Source organism: Dermacentor andersoni, chromosome 5 (genome assembly GCF_023375885.2).
Source record: "Dermacentor andersoni chromosome 5, qqDerAnde1_hic_scaffold, whole genome shotgun sequence".
NCBI classification, from domain to species: domain Eukaryota; kingdom Metazoa; phylum Arthropoda; class Arachnida; order Ixodida; family Ixodidae; genus Dermacentor; species Dermacentor andersoni.
In genome coordinates this window covers 197,808,503-197,835,748 of record NC_092818.1, presented here as the reverse complement: position 1 = coordinate 197,835,748, position 27,246 = coordinate 197,808,503, and the positions used below count along the sequence as shown (strand labels likewise).

Sequence of the window (27,246 nt, the reverse complement as noted above, 5' to 3'; positions counted from 1 at the left end):
GATTTAGGCAAGATGTTCATACAGCATTTTCATTTTTATAAACAAAACAACTCAGTATCAAACACCTTTACAACAGTACTTGTACAACAACACGTTTTCATGTTGCAGCTGCGGCGGCAGCAGCGGCAGCAGCAGCTTTATTTGCACTGGCAAGTGCTGCTCTTTGGGCCCGATTCCGCTTGCGCCACTCGACCCAAGCTGCCACTTCTGGTTGGCGAACATCACCTTTCTGCTCCAGCTGTGCATAGTACGCTTCACGAAGCACTCGGAAAGCTTGCAGGTTGGCATAAGGGATTAACGTGACGGGGTCGAAATAGCGTGCCGGCAGACGCGTGATGGGACACACACTGCGGTTTGCTGGCTTGGGCCGGCCCCCGGGAAAATGCTCCTTCAGGGTGGATTCATCTGGGAATGTGATAAAGTTGCGGGAACACCGCGCTGTTGAGGCAACGGGTCCTTCTACATCCACTTCTTCAATAAGTGGCATGGAGATGGAGTGGTAACGTATCATGGGGCCTCGATTCGTGTTCTTGACAATCTTGGCTTTTTTCTTCTCCAGCTCTAGTCTTTGATACGACTCTAAAGAGCGCAAGTTCTCCTGCTCTGTAAGCTTGGCCTCCTCAAGCAGCTCCTCCTGAGTCGGATGCCACGAGTGCTCTGCGCCAGACCTGCAGATTTTGGAGAAGTGGATTTCATGGAACTCTCAGTTATATATAGTTCACAAGGACAGCCTCAACAAACTGCTGCGTAATATCTTTTCACACACATAAAAACATACTTGACAAGCCTTTGCTTAACTGAAAGCTGTCATACGAGTGATGAAAACCTTTTATGAAGATTTTATTTTCAAAAAGCTTTAGGTGTGCATGCATATGCACATTTCAGGCCAAGCCTCGCTCGACACACGCCACCACAAGCCTTGCACAGCCATATACCACGATTCCCATGACAGCACAGTGCCCATTAGGAAACTCACTTGTGGCACCCGATTTCCCTTAAGATAATATTCTAAGAAACTTTACGGTCACAATTAGTAAAAGCCACAATCAATCCAGCAGCAACAGCACTAAAATTTTCTATGTTGAGTGGCTGAAATTGTGGCCCTGCAGTTGCATTATGACTCCATAATAATGGGGGCATTCAGTTCAGCCACACTTACTGGCTTTATTTTTATGTGGCTAGACCAATGGCAATCATTGCATGTGTAAGTTGGGAAGTCCGGTATCTGGAAGATATTTCCTCAGCTGCAGAACCATTCATGATGGCGGTACAAATATGTGTAAATTTTCCAGTTAATTCAGAACTTGGCAGGCAAACTGTCTATACATGTGTTGTTTTCACAACACATCAAAAAATAGTCATGAACAGCAGTGCTGCAGGCACCATCTTGTGACATTGTGCTCAACCAGAGCCCACACAATCATTACTTCAATTATGAGCTCATCTTACTGAGCTGCTGGAATAAAGCACAAGAGCAACATTATCTTTTATGTATAAAAGAGGTTCTTTTTCTTTGACGGTAGCGGTAACACAATACAAAAGCATTTTTAACATATCACAGTTGAACAAAGCACGGCAAGATGCCACCACCAGGGCTGCTGCTGCTGTCTAGGTTTTTGATGTTCTGGTATTCCACAAATGACAATCGACACACAAACAGATTAAAACTCTAATAATGTCGAACACTTATAGACTGAATGCCTCTACACCGAAATGACCTGTTGGTAATACGTGGAATTTTAATTTTGAATGTTTATTTGCTTGCAAAGCTCTATTTAGGTGCACATTTGTCACTTGTAACACTTCGTAACACTTCTGTATCACCCACCTACTATACTCTCTACTGAGAGGGGCACTAAGAGAAATAAATAAAAATAAGTAACAACGTATTCCATGTGTCCTGGCCAAGCTCCTACCTTTCACATTTTTTGTGACTGCCTGCACAGAGAACACCATGAAAATGAAGTTGTTGATACAACGAAGAAGTTTAGGCATTCGCAATAGCTGGCGAGCACATATAGCAATGCCATTGAGCTGCATGCACAAGGGAGCATCTGTCAACATTGTAATAAAGATTACACAGGCAAGTTCAGGTACGGTATCTACAGTAATTAGCTATGGTAGCAATTAAATGACCCAACAAAAGAAAGAAAGACGGCCCAGCAGGGCAAACACTGATGTCCCCCACTAGCAGAACCTGCCAGCAAGAAGCCCAAAACTAGGCTAACATTATTCACACACTACTACTAGTACTATGACTCACCAGTGGCGTTAGCTATTGCTACAGTATATTTTGAAAGAGGCAACAGCAGCATTTTCAACTTTGCAGCTGTAGCTTCCATCACTCCTGGGTTTCACAGAGGAATGTGCTGTGAATCCAGATACTGTGTAAGGTTGACTACAGTTGTACATTCCATCAGATCAAGTGGGCAGAAGAAATTTAATGAAACTTTTCACTAAGTATTTCTTGGGTTCATGTTAAAAAAGTATTTTTCTTTTTTTGCTGAGCATGCTCATTCTGATCTATACGGCGTGTGATCCAGTTTGCAATATTTACAACGAAGTCACCTGTATAACTAAGGATTTTGGAGGATCCAAGTGTTTCATTGTAAAGGGGCTTGACTACAACACAAAGCCAGACAAATGTGCTCACTTTCGTGGGTGCCGCTGCCTGCGTTGCTCCTCGTGAGCCTGCCGCCTGCGCTCCGTTTCCTGGCTCTTGGCCTGGGTGGATCTCCGCACTGACTTGCGCTCAGCAGATGGAAAGGCATTCAGTGCTGAGCTGTCTTCCTTGTCAACGGAGCTTTGAGTGCGGCGTCTTTTTGCTGGTTTCTCTGTTTTCTGTTGCTGTTGGCAAAGAAAAGGTGTGCCATGACATTCGATAAAACAATTTTCCCAGAGACATCACCCTATCTTGAAACACATGGGGCGGCATATTGGGAGTCCTAAGCTGCATGCAGGTAATTTTTACATCTCATGAACTTATGTATTGATCCCATAATGTCACTGGCTGGCCCCCCTTTCTACCTAATGATGTGACTAAGTTTCCCTGAAGCCTGTTTCACAGACAGATTCTGTGCGACTCCAGTCATGGCAGCGTTAGAATACGCAGCAATGAAGCCAACAACTTCAAATCTCATAAAAGAGCCATGCAGCGCTCATTCAACAAAGTAATTTTCTTGGTCGCTACACAATACTGTCATGAACATCTGAGCCAAAAATTATTCCGGCACATGAAGCCACGAACCCACAACTTAATTCAATAGGCTGCCTGCCTTTTATTCAAAGGGCCCTGAACCACCTTTCGGGCTTGGTGAAGAAACACAGCCCACGGACAGCATAGACTGCTGTGAACATCTCAGCCAAATTTTGCAGTCGTGCACGGTGCGTGGATCTCACAAGCAGAGTGCAAAGTTACCTTTCTCTCAAATGCTCTCTTTTCAAAAGAAGCATGCTCCTCACTCTTTTCTGGATGCTTTATTTCACAATATAGCGGATTCCCATAGGCAGCTATTGGCCAATAGCTGACATCAATCAAGAAGGGTGTCTGGATCAGTGCGCTCCGTCCTACTATTATTGTGTATATTTATTTATGCAGTTTAATAAACAGGCTGGAGTAAGCAAAAGTATGCTTTCAAATTTCAATAATATTTACATACTTCCAAAAAGAATTAAACTATCATCTGCTCACACTTGGCCGCCAGCATAGGAATTAAGCTTTGGCCACTCTACTTATCGGTGTCATAGCTGTCGGATCTCGATAATTTTGACTAATTTTGCACACTCACTACCTCGAACCATGAAACATTTGAGGTCAGACCACACGCACGCTTGACAGCACGTGCCAACTTCTGGCCGCTCCTGGTTAGATGCCTTGGCAGACTGCTTCAGATTCAGCTATTGATAGCGCTTCAAAATGAGTTGGGTGTGGCTACTATCCATCGATCAAGCTGGTTGAGGACAAAGCCAGTGTGCACCACGTAGCACAGCCAGACAGGAGCATATGAGCGCAAACACGCACTCTAGCTCTTTCGTGCACAAAGCAAGTGCTGTTGTTGCATGTAGCTTGGGGTCTGCTACGTAGCGTAGATGCTGCATCTGCCGCTAGGTGCCGCAATGAGTCCACTGGCTGAGAACATTAAAGCTCGCTGAGGACAACTGCATTCAGCATGTTTGGTGCATCAGGGACACCAAAATTGGAAATAATGGCATCTATGTCAACATGCAAAATCACATCTGAACTATTATTACTTACAGGGTGCACTAAAAACACGGAGGAAGAAGAGAAACAAAACACGAGCGCTGACTCACGACTAAAAGTTTATTGCATTCAAACAGCCATAAGTGGTCAGCCGTATGTGGCCAGACATGTGGTCCACACTTGTGCTTTGTCTCTCCTCTTCGTCCATGTTTCTAGTGCGCACTGCAAGTAATAATAATGCAAATGTACCGACTCGCCCAGCTAGCTACCGTACTGCAAATCTCAACTGCACGCCACGGTGACATTCAGTAGGCGGAGCGTTGTGGGCATGCCCTGCTCCGCTGTAGTCTTCGCAGTGCAAGGCATTGAAGAAGAAGCAGAAGCACCACAAAGGGCATGTTTGATTGCCAATAACTCTGCTCCTGTTTAACGCAGTGAAGTACTTTGTGCGCCAAAGTATTTCTGAAATAGCCTAGTTTAACTTGGAATGCATTTCTCCCCTTCAATAAAAGTGGTTCAAGGCCCCTTTAACTTTACAAGCTCCGTCACTTTCTTTACTGCGACAGCAGTTTAAACTGAGACCAAGGCTTGCTATGCCCATCCGTCCTTTCCCTCACGGAGCCGTCACACCATCATTTCAGCATTGAGCTTTTTCTCGGATATTGTTATGTGGAGGCAGGTCCAAAAGCGCCTTCTTCCTCCACACTCCTATGGAGGAATATTATTGTAAAATGACCCCCGGCTGCTGAAGCACCGTCACGGTGCTTGCTGCAGTGTAGGGGACCAGTAAAGTTTAAGGTGGGACACATGAACGTCTGCAGGTGGCGAAACGGAGGGATAGGAAGACTTGAGTGGGCCAACCTCTTAAGTGATGTCCGTTACACGTCTTAAGACATGATATGGTCCGGAGTACCTAGAAAGCAATTTTTCAGAGTCCAACATGCTGAGTTGGAGTCCACAGAAGCACAAGGGCACCCTGGGTATAGATAATGTCTTGATGACAGGAGTCATATCGGTGCCTCTGGTGGTTTTGCAATATCATAAGCCGATGGCGAGAAATCTGGTGTGCCTCGTCAGCTTTGGAAATGGTATCGCGGACATACTCAGTGCACAAATGGTCAGCAGCGGGAATGATAGCGTCAAAAGGTAACATTCGGTCATGGCCAAACAGAAGATAAAAGGGGTAAAAAACCAGCAGCATTGTGACGAAAGGAATTGTTGACAAATGTAACGAAGGGCAACGCAGTGTCCCAGTCTTAATGGTCAGAAGAGACACGCAGAGAAAGCATGTCAGTTAGCGTATAGTTGAATCGTTCAGTCAAGCAATCGTTCAGCAAGGGTGGCAATCATCGTAAATTTGTGTATTGTCACGCAGGAGCAAAGCAGGTCATCCATAAAGCTGGAGAGAAAGTAGCGACCACGGTCGGTGAGGCGTTGACAAGGGGCTCCATGATGTAAGATGACATTATGTAGCAGGAAATTAGCGACATCCGTAGCACAACTGGTAGGGAGACTGCATGTACAGTGAAACCTCGTTAAACCATAGTTGGCCGGAGCTTGGAAAAAGTATGTACTAAACGGTAGTACTGCTTAACCGAAATAGCATGAGATTGCCCACTTACCTGTCAAAAACATAACTCAGAGAAAGTGTGATGAAAGGGGAAAAAACATGTAGTATTTATTCACTTCGCGCGACAAAGGCGTTATTTTCATTTGATGCCGCGGCGGCCTAGTAGCGACGACAGCAGCCACAAACTTAATGAAGCTGCGAGCCAGCATTTCAGCCAGCCCCCTCGGCAAACACTCGCAAGGCAGATTCCTCGTTGCCGTTGCATATTCTCCGTGCACGGGCGGGATAGCGCTGCAGAAGTCGCGGGACGCCTTTTTCATTGCGGGGTGCTGTCCTCACCGTGACGATTGCATTCACGAGGCTGACGTAACATGTAAGGCCTGAACCACTGTAGGGCCTGAATCACACACGCTGTGCTTCCCGTGTCATCCTCATCACTCTTGCTTGGCGACACTTTGGCAACAACAGAGACAACGAGGGCAAAAAGTTGAACCTCGTAGCCGAAATCTCTTTGCGGTCGCAGCAGCGCTGCCGAGCAACTTCTTCGCATTTCAAACGCCACACACCGTAGTCAACAGTAGATGCCTGTCGGGTGCCAGCGCCAACTTCTTCATGTCACATTCAATAGCATGAACAATGTCTAATTTTTCTTCTATGCTAAGCACCTGGCGTCTTTTTCATCCGAGCTTCAGCAATAACACGAGTCTTTGGTCGCACGATGCCACAACCATGGAGGACAAAAAAATACTTCCTTCCTCCATGACCACAACGCTCTCTGGCACGGCGTCAAAATGATGTTGACGTTGATGTGGCTTTACGCGCAAACACACAGGGCGCTTGGAGGCGGTTGTTCTCATCTCTGAGGCTTGTTCTGCCGGGCCACCCGATGAAGATGATGTACCGCTGTGTTTGCGCGATGAAAAGTGGAAACACTACGTGTTAACCGATACGTACACAATATGCTGGTACAATTTACACAGATACAAAACACATTACGCTCAATGGCCGCTTAGCCGGAAAAATGACTTTACTACTTTTAAAATGAAACTACTGTTCAAGCGGGTACGATTTAACGAGGTTTTACTGTAATTGCATATCAGATGATGTGGTCTGTAGCAGCAGCAATCCATTTGTTGCCAGCAGCAGAGGCAGGGAAAGAACTGAGGAGGTCAAGACCAACTCGGAAGAAGGAGTCAGATGGGATGTCAAGGGGCTGAAGGAGCCCAGCAGGAGGTATAGTTTTTTTTTTTTTTTTTTCGGCGTTCACACAGTTCCCATGCAGCGACTTAGCGACAAACAGGATGGTTAAAGGGACACTAAAGGTTACCAGAAAGTCAAGTTAAAGTGATAAAGCAATGCTCTAGAACGTCTAAGGCGTCAATATTATCGCGAACAGAGCTTTAGTAACCGAGAAATTGAGGTAAATGCATGACACGATTTGAGACCCCCCAGCAACATTCCGGTACTAGCCCGATGACGAAAGCACTCCTCATAATTTATGTCGCTAGTACTCGTATTACTCGTAGAACTCGTATTAAAAAGATCATTTCATTAGATTATAAGACGGAAGAAAGTGCTACTTGCCTACTTCTATTCAATTCTAAGAAAAAATAACATTTTCACGTTACCCTTGAGTAGTACGGGTGATCGAAAGGTTTCGTTTTCGCTCGACTGTGCGCGCACGTTAAAGTTTCAGTTGTTTCTTTATCGCGTCGTGCTGTGGTGGTCCTGCTGGCTCGCGAAACTTGCACTTGGAACAAGCAGCGAGAATGCCACGTCCATGTGATGCTGTGGGATGTGCGAACGGTCTGCGGAACTTGGCCAAGGGCAGTTGCAGCGGCGAATCCAACGTTACTTATCACTGTGTGCCAACGAGTGAACCTCTCCGTTCGAAATGGTTAGGTGCCGTACCTCTGCCACAGCGCGCTGGCAAAGAGCCGAAAAATCACATAGTGTGCTCGTTGCACTTTCGTCCAAAGGATTACGAGTTCAACGCCGACTTAGTGAAGTCGCGTGGAGTACCTTTCAAAGCAGGCCGTCGGCGTAGTAGTACGCAACGACACCGGCAGTGCGAGCCCTCAGCAGCAGGTCACGTTCATCAGTCTTAAATCGCAAGCCAACGACCCCAGCATCTCGAGCCAATGTGTCGTTGTCAGGGTTGTCCGTTGCAACGAGCGTCGAAGTTGGCGTCATAAAATAAAGAACAAGCTTATCGTCGCGCGCTTTCCCTTCCGCTAGCCCCCATAGCTCCGCTTTCGCGCTGCTGTCGGCTCTGTCTTGGCTCTGTTTCCGGCCGCGCGTTTTCGTTTTGCGCAGAAAAGCGGTAGCACCGTCTGCGGGAGCCGTTTTACTCACCGACGGCGCAACGTCACTATGAGACCATGACGTCAATACTCCTCGATCGGGGGGCGGGTGATTTGAACTGCGCTAGAGCTAGGCGGACGCTTCAGAACGCATTTTCTCTTAAAATAAGTCTCTTCTTCGCATGAAACAAGCGTTTCGAGGTTTCTGGGATGGTGTTTCAACAGTCCACGTTGACTTAATATTAAACTTTAGTGTCCCTTTAAGACCAGCCCAAAAGAAGTGACGCCGAACGCGATCATAGGTCCGGGAAGCTCCAAGATGACCAGCGGTCAGGGCATCATGAAGCTGACCAAGAATGCTCACGCACAGATGCATAGGAACAAGCAGCCGTTCATGTCCGTCTGGGTGAAAGTTGTGGTGATATAATGTACTATGTTTAAGCACGAAGAGGCGAAGGGAGAGTTCGGGTGCTGCAGAATCCAGCTTCTGAATAAGCTCATGTAAGATGGGATCATGGCGCTGTCCATCACAAATGTGGCTTAAAGTGGAGAGCGAGAGTACACATGCAGGCGCATCATCAGAGGCTTCAGGCAGATCCAAAAGATTGCAAGAGAAACAGTCAGCGTCCCATTGCAATCGGCCAGACTTATAAGAGACAGAGTAGGTGTATTCTTGAAGCCGCAGTGCCCAGCGACCAAGATGCCTAGTGGGATCCTTAAGGGACGAAAGCCGGCAAAGTGCGTGGTGATCGGCAGTGACGATGAAATGCCGGCCATGTAAGTAGGAGTGGAATACGCCCACCACCCAAACGAGATTAAGACACTCCCGTTCCGTGATGGAGTAGTTCTGTTCGGCTAGAGAAAGGAGACGGCTTGGATAGGCGATAACAGGGGCAGCCGATTCCGTAGCCGCTGGCATTGGTACGGAGCTCTGTTGTAGCGCAGCCATCGAAATGAGCCAGGATAGGTGTGGTCTGCGATATGATGAGGGTAGAGAAGGCGGCAGCCTGTGCAGCACTGCAAAAAAAAAAAAAAATGAGATGCCTTTCTGTGAGAGGATGTGCGATTTCCACGAAATTGTTGACAAAACGACAGAAGTAGGGGCACAGTACCAGAAAGCAACGAACTTTGTGAGGCTCGGGGCGAACACCGGTCAAGTCGACGAGGTGACTGAGCATTGTAAGCTGCTGACATCTGAAGTGGTACTTGGATGAATTAAGGTGCAGGCCGGCATTGTAAAACACAGAAAGGATAGAGGAAAGTAAGTCGAGATGTGTTTCAAATGTTGGTGAAAATACAATGACATCGTCGAGATAACACAAGCAAATGGACCATTTAGAACAGTGTAAGAGCAGAACAGTGCGTTCGAAAGTAGCTGGGGCGTTGCATAAGCCGAAGGGCATGACTTTAAACTGATAAAGGCCATGAGGGATAACAAAAGCGGCCTTCTCGTGGTCCATGTCATTGACGCCGATCTGCCAGTATCCTGTCCGACGGTCGATTGAAGAAAAATACTTGGCGCCATGAAGGCAATCCAGGGCATCGTCTATGCATGGGAGCAGGTAAACATCTTTTTTTGGTGATATTGTTAAGTTGCCGGTAGTTCATGCAAAATCTCCAGTTGTCTTCTTTTTCTTTAACAAGAACCACAGTAGAAGCCCAAGGGCTGCAGGACGGCTCAATTATATCTTTGGCAAGCATCATGTCAACCTCCTTTTGTATGATGTGGCACGCAGCTGGTGATGCCCGTATGGCTGTCGGTGGAATGGATGGACATCGCCAGTGTTTATGTGGCGTTTGACAGTGCAGGTTTGACCCAGAGAATGGTCACAAAGGTCAAAGACGTCCAGATAAGAGGAGAGGAGGCGAAGGAGATAATCAACTTGATGGGGTGAAAGGTCTGGAGCGATCATTTTGTTAAGTCAGTAGAAGACAGACCTGGTGAAGACGATGGGATATAAGCGGTGTGCGAGTGAGCAACATCAGGTGGAGACAAGGCTGAGATGATGTAGTCATAGAAAGGGTTCAGCATAGCTAGGGAAATGCCCTGTGTGAGGACTTGTGAGCGCAGCCCGAAATTAAGCACAGGAAGGCAAGCAAGATTGTCACGTAGAGTTCCACATATTCACGTATTCCACAGAGTTCACGTATTCCACACAGTGTGTGGAATACCAACACTGTGCATCAACAGAACGGCAGTGATGGGAGCAAACACATAGTCACCGTCAGGTACTGGTGGAGAGGGTGTAACAGAAACACAAGTCACGGCTTGTGGCGGCAAACGGACGTGCTCGGCAGAACAGAGTCGACTCTTAGCTGGTCCAGGTTGATCCATTGCACTTGGTAGGTCAAGCTGTACAGTACCAGGGGAACAATCAATGAGGGCAGAATGGGCGGATAAAAAGTCAACACCGAGGATGACGTCATTGGAACAGCAGGTGAGGACGATGAACAAAACAGAAGTTTGGCGGCCCGCAATGCTGACACGTGGGGTACATAGGCCAGCTACTACCATCGGCCACACGGACAGCACGTGGTGGGGCAGGGGTCATAACTTTCTTCAACTGCTGAAGGAGGTGAGAGCTCCTAACAGAAATATGGGCGCCGGTGTCGATCAAAGGTGTAAGAAGTAGGCCATCCACTACAATGACGATCAGGTTCTGATTGGTAGGGAGCATCAACAGAGGAATTTGAAGACAAGTCGTAAAAGCAGCATCACCTGCAGGTGCTGCAGCAGTCAGTATCTCAAAGGAAAATGCACGGAGTAGGACGGGGATGGGGAACGCGTAGGGAAGGTGAACGAGAAGGTCACTCACCTCGGTGAGGGCGAGCAACTGTACTGGGCGGCAGACGTAGTGTTCGTGACAGATGGTTCTGGTTCAACTTGAGTTGGCACCTGGTGCTGGCTTTGAGGTGCATAGCAGGAGCTGGAGAAGCTTGTTCGGAAAGGCCCGGGCCAAGGACTTCGGCAATACCACGAAATGTGTGCGACATGTCCACTTCAGAAGCAAAGTGGTTTGTCATCAGGCGTCCTCCATGCATTCGGATTGCAATACTTGGGAGTAGGACAATGGCATTGCAGAGGGTTGAAGGTGGCCGAAGGGTAAATGTCAGGACGGTTCACAGAACAGATGGTTTGAATGCCCACGTTTGCCAGTTCTTGACGAAACGGATTGTATAAGCGATATAGTCGGTTGGGGATCACTGGGCTCCCCTTACACGAAATATGTGAGCGATGCAGCTTCAATTTCATGTTGAACAATTCGGGTGATAGTCTCTGACCGTGATAGTTTGTGCGGCGCTATACGAACCTCACATGTTGATTTCACTGCCGTGTTCGGAAGGAGGGTGAAGTTGTAGGAGATGCGTCGGCTTTTAGCATCTTTGAAGCGTCAACCTTCAGCAATAATTTCATTGACTGTTGAAGAGGCTTTAAATACTATAGGGTTAAACACATCGTCCGCGATTCCTTTCAATACGTGCGCGACCTTATCGCCTTCTGTCATCTCAACATTAACTTTTCGGCAAATGGCCAGCACATCTTGAATGTATGTCAGGTACGACACAGTAGACGTCTGCACACGTGAGGCATGTTCTTTCCTGGCAGCATACTAGCAGCCTGCAGGTTGGCCAAACAACTCATGAAGTTTTGTCATACATATGCTCCAGCTTGTGAGCTCCTCTTTGTTGTTATCAAACCAGGCCTTTGCAATTCCCTTTAGATAAAATGTTACGTTCGCCAGCATTAAGATCTGGTCCCACCTGTAATGTGGCCGACATACTCATAGAGTCGAATACAGTCGTCGAAGTCGTCGCCATCAGAGCCAAGAAAGGTGCAAGGGTTGGAGCGAGGATGATGGCTGGCATGGTCGCCACTCCTGATGCAGTTTGACCGCCAGATGACATGCCGAGAGTGGCAACTTGGCAACTGCTGTGGAGCTCCGTCTTGTGTCAGACCCCCAGCACTTCCAGCAAGATGTTACACGGAGGCAGACACAACAGGGAACGCATTTACAATATATTTACAAGGAGAGCAAGCACTGAACCATATGGTCGGATGCACGCACCAGGTTTAAAAGCGTCTTCATTGATGCTCCTCTAGAGGAATATTATCATAACAATATTAAAAAATGAACACAGCAGTTTATTTTTGGTTGTGCTGAAATAAAAACAATGACACTGACAATGGCAAATGCTCTCCTGGTGTGGTTCGCACATTCCCATCTGACAAAAGGAAAGTCAAAAGAACATGGTGGGACAGAAACATGGAAACGTACCAGTACGTCAGTGACACTGAAAGGGCTAGTCACTAATTACACAAGTTTCAAGCCATGCCTTTATTTTCAGCTTCACCCTCACTATGTGGCAAAAAGAAAATGGCTTCATCCACTCTACAGAATTATGCAACTGGGAGCCAGATGTGCTAACGCCTCAGCTAGTGCACAACATTCATGTTTAGCAACCTTGGCTGAGGTTTTCTGAACCAGGTAGACTGTGCTTGTGCCGGCATCTGTGCACGTATTCGAGAGGATACAGCAGGCGATATTGTACCAGAAAAAGTACCTCCTGTTGCTGCAGTAAATGACTTCAGATCCAAAGCAACCTCCTGAAGTCTGCCGATTCTTTTTCTCATTACTATTAGGTGGGAGTAAACAGGATGGCTACTAGACAGATTTCTCTCAATGTCAGGACTAAGTAAGTACATTCAGCAATAGCAAAAGTCAAGAATTTTTATCACTTGTGGGGTGGTAGTGCAATCTAGTAGTGGTTAACAATACCACTGCACCAACGATGTAAGCCTTACAAGACTGGTGCTGTTATGTCTCAAAACGGCAATAGACATTACTTAGGTGCTTCCTACAAGGCAGCCCCTTTCATCAGCGCCCGCCCAGACAGCGACGCAGCCCTGGTGCTGACTGCTGATGGGTCAACAAAGAAGCTCCCTTCAAGGTGACAACCACCAGCTTTTGTAGATGCGATAACAACCGTAAAGGCCAGGCTTCCCGAGTAGCTGCAAGCTGACCGTCACGGAGATCCCACTGATTGATGCAAGGGGTCCACGTCGAGGACTTCTATGGGAACTGCATCAACTTCAGGTTCCCAAATTACCACGTGGCTGCCTTGCACGCGGGGGCGATCGCGCAACACTAGGAGGTGGAGTCCGGCGGAGCAGTGCGACCGCATGGGTGATATTTTGCTAAGAGTTCGATGATTATGACTGGCTGAGACACAGTCATTAGATTCCCTGGTCTAGTCGCCTAGGGAAGACGACTGTTTTAAAAGCAGACATCTTTGGTGCAGTGAGGATGTCATGACGTGTACTGCCAAATGTGTGCTCCTACATCTGGAGCCAGTGTAAATATGTAAAATAAACCCTTTCTTTTGTTTCTACTCGCAGACGTATTCATCCCTGTGACTGGAGGATTCCCAGCCTAAACGCTACCCCTAGCTGCAACAGTGCCACTACATACAGAGGATTGTGCCACTGAATTCCAAGGTCATTACAATACAAAGGCTTGCCACAATGGCAGACAGAGCATGGTGGGCATTGTTCCAGCCAGGAACAACAGCACTGCGTTGAGTGAAGTATGATGGGAGAGCCATGACAACATGGAAGCAGCAGCATTTGATTGTTGACAAAGCTGTTGATACATTAAGTGCACTCAAAAGCTTTTTTGAAAAGGTTTGTGTGGAAATACCCTTCAATACCATAAACACCACACATTCTTCACATTTCATTAAGGCGTTGCAGGGTCCCTTTAACAAGCTCTCACAGTGTCGCTGCACTAAAAAGATTACAGAAAAGCTGTGCATGACTTGCTTGGTCATGTACACAAGGGATCAGGGAACAGCTAGCTCTTGCAACAGCAGCACCAGCTCAAAGTCGGTACATATAATATAAGCTTACAATTTTAATATGTACCACCCACAACACCTATTTGTGCTGCTGACTCGCACTGTTGAATTGTACATGGAACTGGGCTGACAAAATTAAAGCTGCACAAGGGCTCAGTTACAAGCCAGCTAGGTAATAAAATTTGTCAGCGATTCCCACCTGTTGGTGTTCTTGTGACAACCCTCCTAACAGGATTTGTCACATGTCGACAAGAAATAAACAACGAAATGCTTGATTTTTCAGATGTGCTTAACTGCAAGAAAAAGACAAAGTAGGCAAAATGCCTGCTCCGTGTACCATTGTGCAGCAGGAAACAAACACAGTGATACTGCACTAAAATTCTGTTGGAAATGTGTTCTGCGTGGTTGTCTTTTCATAGTGCATCTGGATGGCAGATTGCGAACCTGTTCTGAACTGCAGACCAGGAGCCACAGTTCCTACTTCTGAATTTCAAAGCTTGTAACAGGCCTGGAGCATGTCATTAGACCATGTAGGCAAGGAATGCAGGTACCTTTTTTCTATTAGTGATCCATGGATCTTCAGAGTGACTGAAGCTACTCGTTTCGGCAACAAGTCAAGCCCTCTCAAGGCAGGCAATAAGCACCATTAAAACATGCAAACAGCAGCCGCCTAGTTGGCTTTGCTCTGTGCTCGAACCCTCATCCACCACGTCATCAGCTCTTTTTAGCCCATCATGCGGATATCTGTGTGCAGGCAAGACCATACTGTCTGCTGATCACATGACTCGCAGGATCAGCCTGTGCCTGGTCTAAACTTGCCCTTTGGATGCACACTTAACAGCATTGCCCAAAAAGCACTGTTATCAGTGATTTGCAAGGATCTGAATTACAGTGCAGTACCAAGGACACCTGTCCAACTAGCACACTACACTCCTGCAAAAATGCTGCATCAACACCAGACAGGTATAACAAACTTAATGTATTAATTACTTTTAATCAATTATATTTCTGGATATGTTGTAATTTATTGATTAAATTTTACAAGGTAATGTTCACCATAATTCAATAATTTTTGCTGATACTAGAAATAACATCTAACCAGTTACTTTATTGATGAGACAAGATGTAGCAGGCAACACAGTTTTGCAGAACACTTGCGGTCGGGCCACAAAGCAACATCGTGGATATGCATGTTGAGAAAAGAAAACCTGGGTGCTCAGTGTTTGTTTCCTCATCTTAACACTCAACCATACATTGGCAGATAAATTAAAGTGGCTTTACTATGACTCAGTAGCAGCGGCCACTTTGGACGTTGACGGTGGAAAATCTCCTACAAACTTTTTTTTTTCAGCTTTTCATTGGCCCTACTGCGAAAGCATTGGATAAGCCCCGGCAACAATGAAGCACTGAACTTCATAGAGGACCCAAATGCGAGCATCATGGTGATGAGTAATTACAATTTAGTATGCAAGGTGTTAGTACAGTTTTGAGTGTCGCTGCTGAAGTCGTAACAAGAGACGAGAGAAGATAACCCCTGAAAATTTCGAAAAGCAAATGTTAGAAAAGATGACCAATGCATGAAGGGCTAAATTAAATTAAATTCTGTGGTTTTACATGCCCTAACCATGATACAATTATGAGGCACACCGTAGTAAGGGACTCGGAACAATTTTGACCACCTGGGATTCTTTAACGAGCACCCAATGCATAGCACATGGGTGTTTTTGTATTTCACCCTGACTGGAATGCGGCCGCCATGGCCGAGATTTGATCCGCGACCTCAGGTTTAGCAGCCCAACGGCAAAGCCACTAGGGCACCAAGACGGGTAGCGTGAAGGGCTGCTGAGGATGACTGAAAGAGTCAGGCCAGCTCGTTTTACAGTTAAACCTTTATATAAAGAACTTCAATATAATGAAATTCTCAACATAAAGTATTTAACTTTTCATAACCTTTTGTCCATAGAACCCCATGTATTCAGAACATCAATGTAACGAAATTTCACTGCTGCTGCAAAGGAATGCCGAGACAATAAATGAAAACTTCCGCCAACGCAGATGGTCAAATGACTGAATTGCAAGCAGCTGGTTGTACAGTAGAACCCCGCTGTTACGTTCCTCACTGCTGCGTTTTCCCGGCTGCTACGTCGTTTTCATCCGGTCCCGGCATAGCTTCCATAGGATCCAATGTATAAGGAACCCCGCTGTTACGTTGTAGCTGTGAAAACGTTCCCGCATGATATGTCGCAACTTAGCACCCCGAACCCGCCTGGGCTAAAGTAGACAACGCGTTCCAACCGCCATTTTGGCTTTTGACAAGTTTTGGCTGGGCTTGGCCGGGCTTGGCTATGGAACTGGCTGTAAGAAGCCGCACGCCAGTTCGAGAGGCCGCATGAGGCCGCCACTAAGTGGCCATTCGTGAAAAATGATCTTACTATCATCACTGTGATTACGGTCACCGCATGGTTGTTGGACGGGTCGACTCACGGAGGAAGGAAACTCAGGAGAGGCCCTGAGAGGCCCTCTTTGTGAAGCTAAAGTGAAACTGGAAGTTGGCGTTGCTCGTGGCGTTGCTCCGCCTATCGGGCCTGCTCTCCTCTCTTGTTTACGTTTCTCCCACGCCGCGCTGCGCGCAACCAGGCTGCTCGGACGCGCGCGCTTCGCTACTAAACAGTCGTTAGCACGTTAGCATGATTACGCCAAAGAGGGCAAAATTTCCCGCGGATATTCGTTCGTTCGTCCGTTGCCATTGCCGTGGCGCGGTGACGACAAGAAGCACGAGCCGCATGATGCCGGGGAGTTGCCAAATCCTAGCTTTGGAGAAGCCGTCGCGGCTCTGGACCTCCTCCGCAGGTACGTCGCACCTCACAGCGACGCTGACAGCAATGCGGCCTTCCAGGGTATTGAGAAACGTGTGGCGATTTCTAGCGAGCGAAAGAAAAGGCAAGCCACCATTCTAGACTTTTTTAAGTCCTAAGCGCACTCTGTGGAAATAACTTGTCTATAGTTGAAGCTGCACTTTTTTAATTCATTTTCGGAGCTTTCCTCACTGTTGCGTTTTCCCGGCTGTTACGTTTTTTTTCCCCGGTCCGGTGAAAAACGTATGAACGGGGTTCCACTGTAAACGCACCTCTCAAATTGCCCACTGTGCAACAAGAGTGACCTTTGAAGTAGAGCCTGATCATGTTCCATAGAAAGTCCAAGTGCGATAAGATCCTATGGTGCCTCGCGCGCACTGTATGCTTTAGGCAGTGGCTCCACAAGTGATGCCTTCCGGCACCACGAGCAAAGGGAAAGAAGGGGAGAGGAGCGAGCTCATGGTAATGCGATCAAGCGCACGTAAGGTGGCGGGGGGGAGGGGGGGTAAGTTGCTATCTGGTCTCGGCAGTGGCTGCATATGGCTGCAAGCACAGCTGAGCACATACACAGCCACGTACCTTGCTTTAGAAGTAAGCTGCTGCATGTGCAAAGAGTGGGTGTGTTGAGATGGCCTAGCACCATGTAAGCTGTCTTCCAGTGCGTTTAGTATTGGAGGCTAAATAATCTCGAGTTTCTGTGACCCATTGGAGTGAGAGGCAAAAGAAGCATTCACTCCCCACTGCCAGCACTTTTCCTGATACGGTCGTCCCAGTGCGGGCGACGCTATCAGCTGTGGGCTGGAGTGCACGTGAAAGCCTGGCTAGTTTCGCTTAATTTGTATCGCCTATGTGAGGATATCATCGACATACATGGCAAGAAACTGTATCATTCATCGCTGACCCCCAAATTTATCAAAATTAATTTTTTTCTCATTTAAGGTTGCATTTTTCGATTGCTCGATACTTTGGGAAATTCTACAGCCCCTTTCTGTGTACAGTCGCCGACTGATTTTCCGGACTCCAAAAATTCGGACATGCTCGATTATTCGGTCTGCTTCACGGCACCGCCATTCTCCCCATAGACCATAATGTATAACAACTGCCGAAAGTTCGGACACTTTGCAAGCTCTCGTCTGATTTTTCGGACACTCCTTAGGTCAACTCGATCGAGAGCACCATGCACCGACTCTGACCGGTGCATGGTTCGACTTGCTGAGCGTCATTTTTGTTTTGAACGGAGCCTCCTTGCTGCCCCACGAAGTGACGCTACTGCAAACCCCCGCTCATCATCATCGTTTCTGCCCGGTTCGATAGAGTGGCTCTACAGCAGTTCCGGTTTCAGCTTTGTAAGCCATGTCAAGACAATCCAGCAGCTGATTTGGTTCTTCGCTCACGACAATGTCACGACCAGTCGCGACGCTGCGAGTAGGCGACTGTAGGCCACGTTTTTCGTTTGTGCGACTGGTGTCTGCATGGTGGTGTTTGCTTTGTGTGCTGTGTCGAGGTTCCGGTGATCCAACGCGGCATACAGAAACGTCGCATCAAGTGTCTAATGGCGCCGACAGTGCCCGCGCAGACTGCGCTGGGGAATGCCGGCACGCGGGTGCCGGGAGGCCTAAGATTTGTCACCTTCCGATGTGCTCCCTACTGACGCGGAAAATGTTCTGCCAAGACCTGCGCAGTGGTTGCATTGCGATTCCGGACACCGTCTCATTTGACAGTTTCACAGGTGCTGACACTGCTGTACTGACATGCTCAGAACACGACGACGGCGAGATCAGTCATCAGTTTTCTGCTGCTCCGCCGGAGGATGACTCTGAGTCGGAAGATGACGCACCGTGTGCTACGCTGCCGTCGCATGCGGAGCGTGTACAAGCAGTGACTGTGCTTTCAGCTGCCTATAGTGACCGTACGACCCTCTCCGAGATTCAGGCTTATCTGATTGCGCGTAAACGGAACAGCGTGCAACGGCACATTCACGATTTCTTCAGGCCTACTGCCGAGCCCGAATAAGTGCGTGGAAATAAAGGATTTCATTTTTTTTTCTTAATCTGCTTTTTCGGACACCTGTTTATTCGGACATTCCCGCAGTCCCCGTGGGGTCCGAATAAACGGTCAGCGACTGTACAAAAAGTTGATCAGTGACTGTACCTACTTGCACGAAAGGTCATATTTCAATACAACAAAATTTCGATTTGCTGATTTTACCGACTTCGTTATATTGAGGTTTAACTATTTATTACATTTGTGCCCCGCTGATAGAAGTACGGAGAAAAATAGCATAGAATTAATTGATTACTATTTGACCATTTCCTCAATTACTTTTGTAGGGTAGTATTTGGTCACTGTAATCAATTAGTTTTAATGAAATAACTAATTGCAATCAGATACTTTACGGTAATGTTTTGGGAAGGAAATATATCCACTACTAGCATAACATGGTAACATCCATCGATAAACTACAATCTCTTGTAGCCAGAGGCCATTAGGTAGATTCTTACCTTTTTTTCCACAGTCCGTTTCCGCTTCTTTTCTGAAAGAGGCTCCACATAAGCCTTGGTGACCACTCTCCGCCGACGTTTAGCTCCCTCATCTTCATCATCCTGATCCGATATTGGCTCATCTCGTTCATCAATGTCAAAGTCTGAGTCCACCACATCACTTTCATCATTCTCGGTTTCGTACTCCTTGTCATCTTCTTCATCCTGAAATGTACAAAAGTGTCTTGGTAGAGAGTCAGGGTAATACATCAGAAACTGCTTGTGATGCCGGTGCCATTGTGAACAAGAGTTTTGTAGAGAACTTGAAACATTAGAATGTTCCTTTTTACATGGTCAGTGACATAATTTCTGCTTAATTCCCTAGAATAGGTACGAGTAAACAGTTTCAAAGCACGACCGTAGTACTAAGTAATGCAAATCATATTGTTACGGATGAGATGGATTTATTTACAATATGATCGAGGGGGCATAGAGAGGAGATCACAGGCAGTCGGGCATTTTCTGCACCGCACGCAGTTCTTCCATCTCCTCTTATTCAGCTCCACCGCGCAGCGTAACATCTTCCTCCAGCACAGACGAAGCTCATCGAGCGAGTTAGGGAACCACATAATTGGTTGTTCTTGATTCCAGAACCCTATGACGGTACTGCTTCAGGCGGGCCACATGAACCACTTGAGTCTTCCGCGACCGGCGATTATTGGCGGTCAATTTTGCAATGACGTAGCTAACGTCACTTAATCGGCTGAGTATCCTGAGTGGACCGCTGTATGTTGACATAAACTTGCGATACAAGCCTTTCTTCCATGGAGGTGTCCACAGTAACACATGATCGAAAGTGACGTGTATGCCAGGTGTCATAGCGTGCCTTGGTCAAAACTTGCGAAGACTATGTTCTTAAGCGAGCTAGTGGATGTGCTTCTTCAGAACGACACAATGTCTGCAGAATGGATGTGCCTTCATTCAGTGTATATGGCAAAATTGTGTCCAAGAACGTTCGGGGCCTGCGAGCGTACAACAGATAGAAAGGCACATACCTGGTTACTTTGTGCTTGGCTGTATCGTATGCATACGTGACAAAGGGCAGCACAGCATCCCAATTCCTGTGATCAGCTTAGATGTACAGTGACAACATGTTCTTAAGTGTACGATTTGTGTGTTCGGTGAGGCCATTTGTTTGTGGGTGGCACGGCGTTGAATGGTGATAAGTAGAACTGTAAGGGCGCAGCAGTTCTTCAACAACGTCGGCGGTGAATTGCGATCCATGGTCACTTATAACAACACGTGGTGCACCGTGATGCAGGATCGGCAGCGCTAGCAGAGGTAAGCGTTGCAGTCTCAGTATAGTGCGTCAAGTAGTCAACGCACACAATAATCCAGCGACAGCCGGTAGAGCTTTTGGGGAGGAGGCCGAGCAAATTGATACCAACTTTTTCAAATGGTAAGGTAGGTGGTTTCACTGGTTGCAAAAAGCCTGCAGGAGGCATCGCTGGCTTCTTATGACATTGGCAACCTGGGCAATTTGCAATGTACTGTCTTGTGCTCTTCCATAGTTTTGGCAAATAAAAGCGCTGGAGTAATCAACGAAGCGTGCGAGCAAAGCCAAGGACACCCGAAGTGATGTCATCATGCATAGCGCAAAGAATAGCAGTACGCAGGCGTTCGGGAATGACTATGAGCAAGGAAGCGCCTTTGGCAGAGTAATTCTTTTCGTAAAGCAGGCTGTCACACAGCGTGAAGGGCATTGTCTGACCTGACATGCTGGCAGCCTCCAAAAGGGGTATGAGTGTAAGATCAGGACGTTGTTCACATTAAAGGTGCTGAGGTCAGGAAACACCGTAATGCTGGCAAGATAGTCGTCGCAGTCGTCATCGATAGCAGTAGAGTGTGGTGACGGGAGACGAGACAAGCAGTCGGCATCGGTATGACACCGACTGCTCTTGTAGCCAACAGAAATGGTATATTCTTGAAGACATAAGCCCAATGTGCCAGCCGTCCAGAAGGATCCCGCAGTCCAACAAGCCAGCAAAGGGAATGATGATCCGTCACTATCTTAAGATGGCGACCGTACATATATGGCCGAAACTTCCGGAGGGCGAAGACTACTGCCAGGCATTCTAATTCGGTGACAGTAATGTTGCTCCACTCTCGTCAGTGTCCGACTTGCATACGCAACAATGTGCTGGCACCCATGATGAAGGTGAATGAGGATGACGCCGATGCCCACACCGCTAGCGTCAGTGTGTAGCTCAGTCATGGCCTCTGGATCGAAATGGCACAAGACAGGCCCACAAGTTAGTAGATACTTCAGCTGATGGAATGCGTCCTCATACAAGCCAAGAAAATTACGGAGGTCTTTCACTGTCTTCTGTTGGCTAATGTCACACACTGCAGCAATCTTTTCAGGGTCAGGTCAAATACCATCTTTGCCGACAAGAAAACCGAGCACGAGAGTCTGGCACTCATTGAGGTGACACTTCTTTGAGTTTAACATCAGTCCAGCGTTTCCTATGCGGTCCAGTACGACGCCAAGTCGCTGATTGTTCTCATCAAGTGTTTTGCCAAGAATGATTACATTGTTGAAGTAGCACGTGCAGATATTACATTTCCATCCGAGCAGCACTGTGTCCATAAACTTTTCAAAAGTTGCTGGCGCATTGCATAAACCGAAAGGTATGACATTAAACTTGAAGTCACAAAGGCAGTTTTCTCTTTATCGGTCGGGTGCATAGGTATTTGCCAGTATCCCAATCGTAAGCCAACGGAGATGTAGGAGGCTGCGTGAAGGCAATCGATAGCATCATCCATGTGTGGCAGAGGGTATACGTCCTTCTTTATGGCTTCGCTAAGTCTTCGATAATCAACACAGAATCTCCAAGAATTTTCCTTTTTCTTAACTAGTATCACTGGAGCTGCCCAGGGACTGTAAGACTCATGAACAATGCCTTTCCGCAGCATTTCTTGAACTTCCTTAACAATTACTTTTCATTCTGTGGGAGAGACGTGGTACGGCTTCTGGCGAATAGGCGTTGCTTGGCCAATGTTTATACGGTGTTGGGTTCGCGAGTCAGGAAGGGAAATTCGACGCTAATTTTGCGGGAAATCGAATACTGGTGCATAGTGGACAAGCACCTTTTGCAATTCTTGCCGCTCTGGAGAGGATAGCGACTTGTTCACCATGCGGTAGAATTCCATAGAGTAGTTGCAATTTGCTGTCGTCGCATCGGTAGAAGCGTCAATGGCATCAATACTGACACTCGCTTCTAAGTCAAAAGTGGCTAGCTTGAGTGCTGTCGGCAGTAAAACTTGCTCCAAAGACGCGTTCACCATCCACACGTGAACTCGACCATCTACACATTCTATAATGGATTGAGGAACCAGTACATTTTTCTTCAACATAGTATGGGTGTATGGCTCAATTAAACCATGACAGCGATGCGGAGGGCAATGCATGGAAGTCACCGGAACAAATGCCGCAGTCGGAGCCGGTAAAAGTACATTGTGAGACACAGAAAATACACTCTGCTTGTCCACGCCAGATACTGCTGGTATGGGTGTTATCACGTGACTTCGAAGAGAAATTTCACCGGCCCCACAATCTAGCATTGCACCACATTTACCAAGAAAGTCAATCCCAAGGATGACATGAGTGGTGTGTTCCAAAACAACAAATTCAGTTGGAAAATCTTGTCCACCCACACTCACTATAGCAGAGCAAACTCCAACGGGCTGCAGCAGTTCACCCTCAACTCCACGAAAAGTAGTCTTTTGGTCCCACGCAAACATCACTTTGTGTCCGAGACGGTTCTTAAACAAAACACTAATTAGAGAAACTGTGGCACTGGTATTGACAAAGCCATCAATGTTTAAACCATCAACACAGAAACACTTTGTTTTTGTGTATGGCGACAGACGGAGGACTACTTGACCGTCCCGCGACCTCACCTCCATCGGTCGCACCAGCTAGTTTCCCAGCCAGAATGGTGGTGATAGTGAGCAATGGCGAAGTGATGGCGAGAGATGATAGCCGGTCAGAGGAGGAGTAAGACTGCAGCCGGAAGCTAGAGACTCACGCCGGGATGCACGTTCACGCGGTTGTCGTTGAAGAGGTGCAGGTCTGCCACGGCGCCCAGCCTTGGCCTCCAGCTTGATAATCGGGTATGCCCGAAACTTGCTACTGCCGTCGGCGACAATACCTGGTGATATGCTCACGGATACTGCAGCTAAAGCAAACAGGTGGCTTGCAGTACACAGCACAGTCATAAAATGGGGCCTGGGACTGGCTGTACCGGGGAGCAAGGCATTGGGGTCGTGCAGTCCGACGACATTCTAAGGTTTCAATACTTCTTCAATGTAGGTTATGCATGTTTCTCCAGGCAACTGTGATCTACCGGAAAGCGTATGCTCAGCCTTCATTCTTTTTGAAAGTGAGTCTCCGAAGCAGCTCTTGATTTTCTCAACGAAGCTTTCCCACATTGTCATCGTGCTTTCGTTATTATCGAACCAGAGAAGTGCGGCTCTGGTAAGAAACAAAACGACGCTAGCAAGTTGCACCGTTATGTTCCACCCATTGTGACAGCTTACCCTTTGATAATACTTCAGCCAGTCGTTGGCATCCTCATATGCCTTGCCGGAAATGGTGCACGGTCCTTTCTGAGAGAGCCAGCAGATGACTTGCCTTGGGTGCTCACTGTCATCTTGCATGCTTGTGTCATGGCTGCTGCCAGCTGCTTGGGGTTCATTCATGTCCGTGTCTTGAGGCGGTAGTCCGAACAAGCGCCAGCTTTGTGGGAGGGTGCGTAGAAGAAGGTTGTCCAGGGCGATTACCCGCACTGTCCACCAAAGTTGTTACGGACGAGATGGATTTATTTACAAGATGATCGAGGTGGCGTAGAGATGAGATCGCAGACAGCCGGGCATTTCCTGCACCGCACACAGTTCTTCCATCTTCTCTTCTTCGGCTCTGCCGCGCAGCATAAAACAAAACCCTCATAAAAGCACGATTGGTTATTGCCTAAATTCCGCTACTAACAGAAGCAAGTAGAATGCTAAAATGTTCATTTTAGCCACAGTGCCACACGGCATTTGAAATATTGCCAACATTGGCAGTTGATTGCTCAGGTGGGCTAGCTAAGTGATCATTGTGCCACTTACAAAAGACAAACTTTGTATGCAATTGTATAACACTAAAACACTATGAACAAGAACTTCTAAATACTGTCTTGCAAGCCCATGCCGAAACCAAAGGGTTTAGCTGTGACAAGCATATTCATAGCATAAGAAAAATATCTAAATACTGCACCAATTAACCTGCACACCACAACTGCTCCTTTCTTGAACTCCAACACCTGTAGTCTTTCCAAATGTTTAAAAGCATGGTCGTGAGCAGTTTTCAGCTGACATGAGCAAGTGAAAGCTCATCAAGAGATAGCTGCCTAAATATTGTGTGTGAACTGTATGCTGTACAGCTGAAGCACTGCGCCTGTCCACCTATTCGCTGTAATGGTTAACAGATGTACCAAGTAGCATGTGCTGCATGTTGTGCACTGTCACAAACTTTGTACAATTAACTGTTATGGCTAACTAGTAGACAGGCCCAATACTTTCTCACAGACAAAACATAGCCTTGTAAAATTAGGCTGCTTCAGATGGCTGGCATTGGCACAATCACACCAGCCATGATGGAGGACGACCCGTGTGGCAAAAAGCTGTGCCCTAATGTTATTATTTATCTCTGGCAGTACTGTAAGCCAACCATATGTCTCCTTGGCAGCCAACCATGGTAAGTATTCTAAAAAAAAACAAAAAAAACAACAAGCAACCTTTTCAGAAATGTCGTTAAAGTTCCCGCAAACACTAAAGCAGTTTAGACCTTACGTTGAAGCCTCCGTAGGTGGTCTTATAGAAGTCGTCAGCTTCATCTTCGTCATTAAGTAGCTGGGCCAGCTTGTTGCCGGCATTGACACGGCGCTCTCTCGTAGCTGCCATGATAGGCGCAGGCGAATTCGTTCACTTGCTTCGGGAAACTTATCTGCCGCAGGGACAAAAACGATTCATATAAGCAATACTTCAAAGACGCGTCAGAGCGGGGAAAGCAAATCAACGATGTTCCTACTTTCCTTTGTGCACCCAATTTCAAGGCCGCATCGCCACATCGAAGTGTACAATTAAGAGTTCTCTTTACATCAACGACCGCAACAAATATACCGTTTCCACCTATGAGCACAAATCAAACGGTAAACAGAAGCAAATCGCTAAAGCACGTATATAACATACAGGTAATGTCTAGTTTGCAATGTTTCCCAACGCACCACTGAATTTAACTCGCGAACTAAAAAGGTAAAATAGATACATTTGCGTCGTCAACATTTTTCACAAACTTCACCTGTTTTACAACATCAGCATGATCTGATGCAACGACCTGGAATCACTTAACGCCTTCAAGAAACAAATTTGAACAACAGAACCATGCGCTTTCCCAAACACCGCAGCGGAAAGGTAAACCACTTTCTCCATAGAGAAAGAAATATGCTTTCTCTATGGGTAAACGGCTATAGCGGCGACTAGCTATGGCTTGCATTGACTTCTTACCCATCATAACAAGCCACTTTCTGGTTGTTCTCTTCGGGCGGCGTTTTACTGCGCTCCGAAGGTTTGGAAAACACTACCCATGCACTACCACATGCTATTCCTGCTGTCCACTCTACCTAGGTTATCGTGGACTTGAAAAGCGTGCGAAATCTGAACGTTTCGTTACCGGTGTGACGTGTGTATGGTGGTAGCGTATACACAGCGGCCGCACAACTCTCAAAGTGTAAAGCACGTTCAGTAGGTCGGAAACTTACGACCATGATTGTCAATGTAAACGAATAAACATGCTTTAGGCTATTCGCTTATTAAAGGAATCCCCATAAGCGTGATGTTCCGTACAAAGTTCACATGATAAGAAAGAGCAGCTCGTGCCCGTGTGCTTCGGATGCGAGGGCAAGCGTGCGATGGTCAGCCGATGCGAAGATATATCCTGTTTGCAGCGCGTGTCTACGTCGCACATTTTCTAACACAATTTATTTTGAATGTTTCAGTTAGTTCAATAATTAAGTCACTCATTAGTGCAATTGGGGGAAGAGCTAGAAGAGTGAGGAGTATGCTGAACTTCCGAAGCACAAGTGTGTGCGCGTACGTATACGCGCAAATGATACATATATCTGTCACACAGCGTGTGCTTGCGGTGACCGTATTGTACATTATGGCAAATTAAGGAAAGGTCCTGGAATATGTATGCAGCATGTCCCCATATGGCGTCCTTCACAGACATGCAAGAGATATGCACAGGACACAGAAAGTGCGGCCAAACGCGGCCATGTGAGGGACGTCCGCACATGGTCCGCAGGGTGTATTCAACACAACACGTATACGTGTCATAGAATAAAGAACCGACGTGTGTTGAAGAACACACATTGCATGGTGGTGAAAACGTTTATTTTGCTCTATTTACATATGGATTTAGCGGTTCTTCAGATGGCTTCTTCCATCTTGATTTGCAGGGTTGGTGCCCCTAGTCCAGGTATAGTGAACCCCCCTTCTAGAACACCATAGTCCAGGGGCCCATAGAGTTTCCTACAAGTAATTTTGTAGGAAACTCTATGCAGGGCCCCACTGAAGGTAGCTAGCTGCCGTGCGAGCACGCCTTACTATAGCCCTTGCTGGACTTTCAGGATGTCGCTGGAAAGCATGCATCCTCTGCCACTGTTCCGCACTCGGGTTTTCTATTATGGTTATTTCTTTTGCTTTTTGGCAGGCCCACGTGACATGATATAGCGTGGGCTTGTCCCCGCACCAGGGGCATGTGTTCTCATATTGGGTAGCATGTGTGTGCGCCGTGTCGGTTTCGACCGGCGGCGGCGTAGGGGTCGTTTCTAGTCGGCGGCGTGGAAACCGAAACCACAAATTTAAAAAGCCGTTT

General features: G+C 47.0%; 1 protein-coding gene and 1 long non-coding RNA gene across 3 annotated transcripts; both read right to left on the bottom strand.

Annotated features, from left to right (window-relative positions):
• Positions 1-15: 15 nt before the first annotated feature.
• Positions 16-25,848, bottom strand: YL-1 (Vacuolar protein sorting-associated protein YL-1). Of its 2 annotated transcripts, none has more exons than XM_050179567.2 (5): positions 25,669-25,848; positions 25,161-25,314; positions 19,287-19,490; positions 2,654-2,847; positions 16-668 (listed from the first exon to the last, which is right to left on the bottom strand). In XM_050179567.2, exons 2-5 carry the CDS (start codon positions 25,269-25,271, stop codon positions 98-100), a joined length of 1,080 nt encoding a protein of 359 aa, XP_050035524.1. In that variant the 5' UTR covers positions 25,272-25,314; positions 25,669-25,848; the 3' UTR covers positions 16-97. The 2 variants fall into 2 exon arrangements, with proteins under 2 accessions (XP_050035524.1, XP_054927483.1); XM_055071508.1 differs by lacking the exon at positions 25,669-25,848 and adding an exon at positions 25,399-25,662.
• LOC129385189 (uncharacterized) lies at positions 4,304-17,171 on the bottom strand. Its single transcript, XR_008612783.2, has 2 exons — positions 17,058-17,171; positions 4,304-4,423 (listed from the first exon to the last, which is right to left on the bottom strand). It is a non-coding gene; the product is annotated as an uncharacterized lncRNA (long non-coding RNA).
• Positions 25,849-27,246: the final 1,398 nt, after the last annotated feature.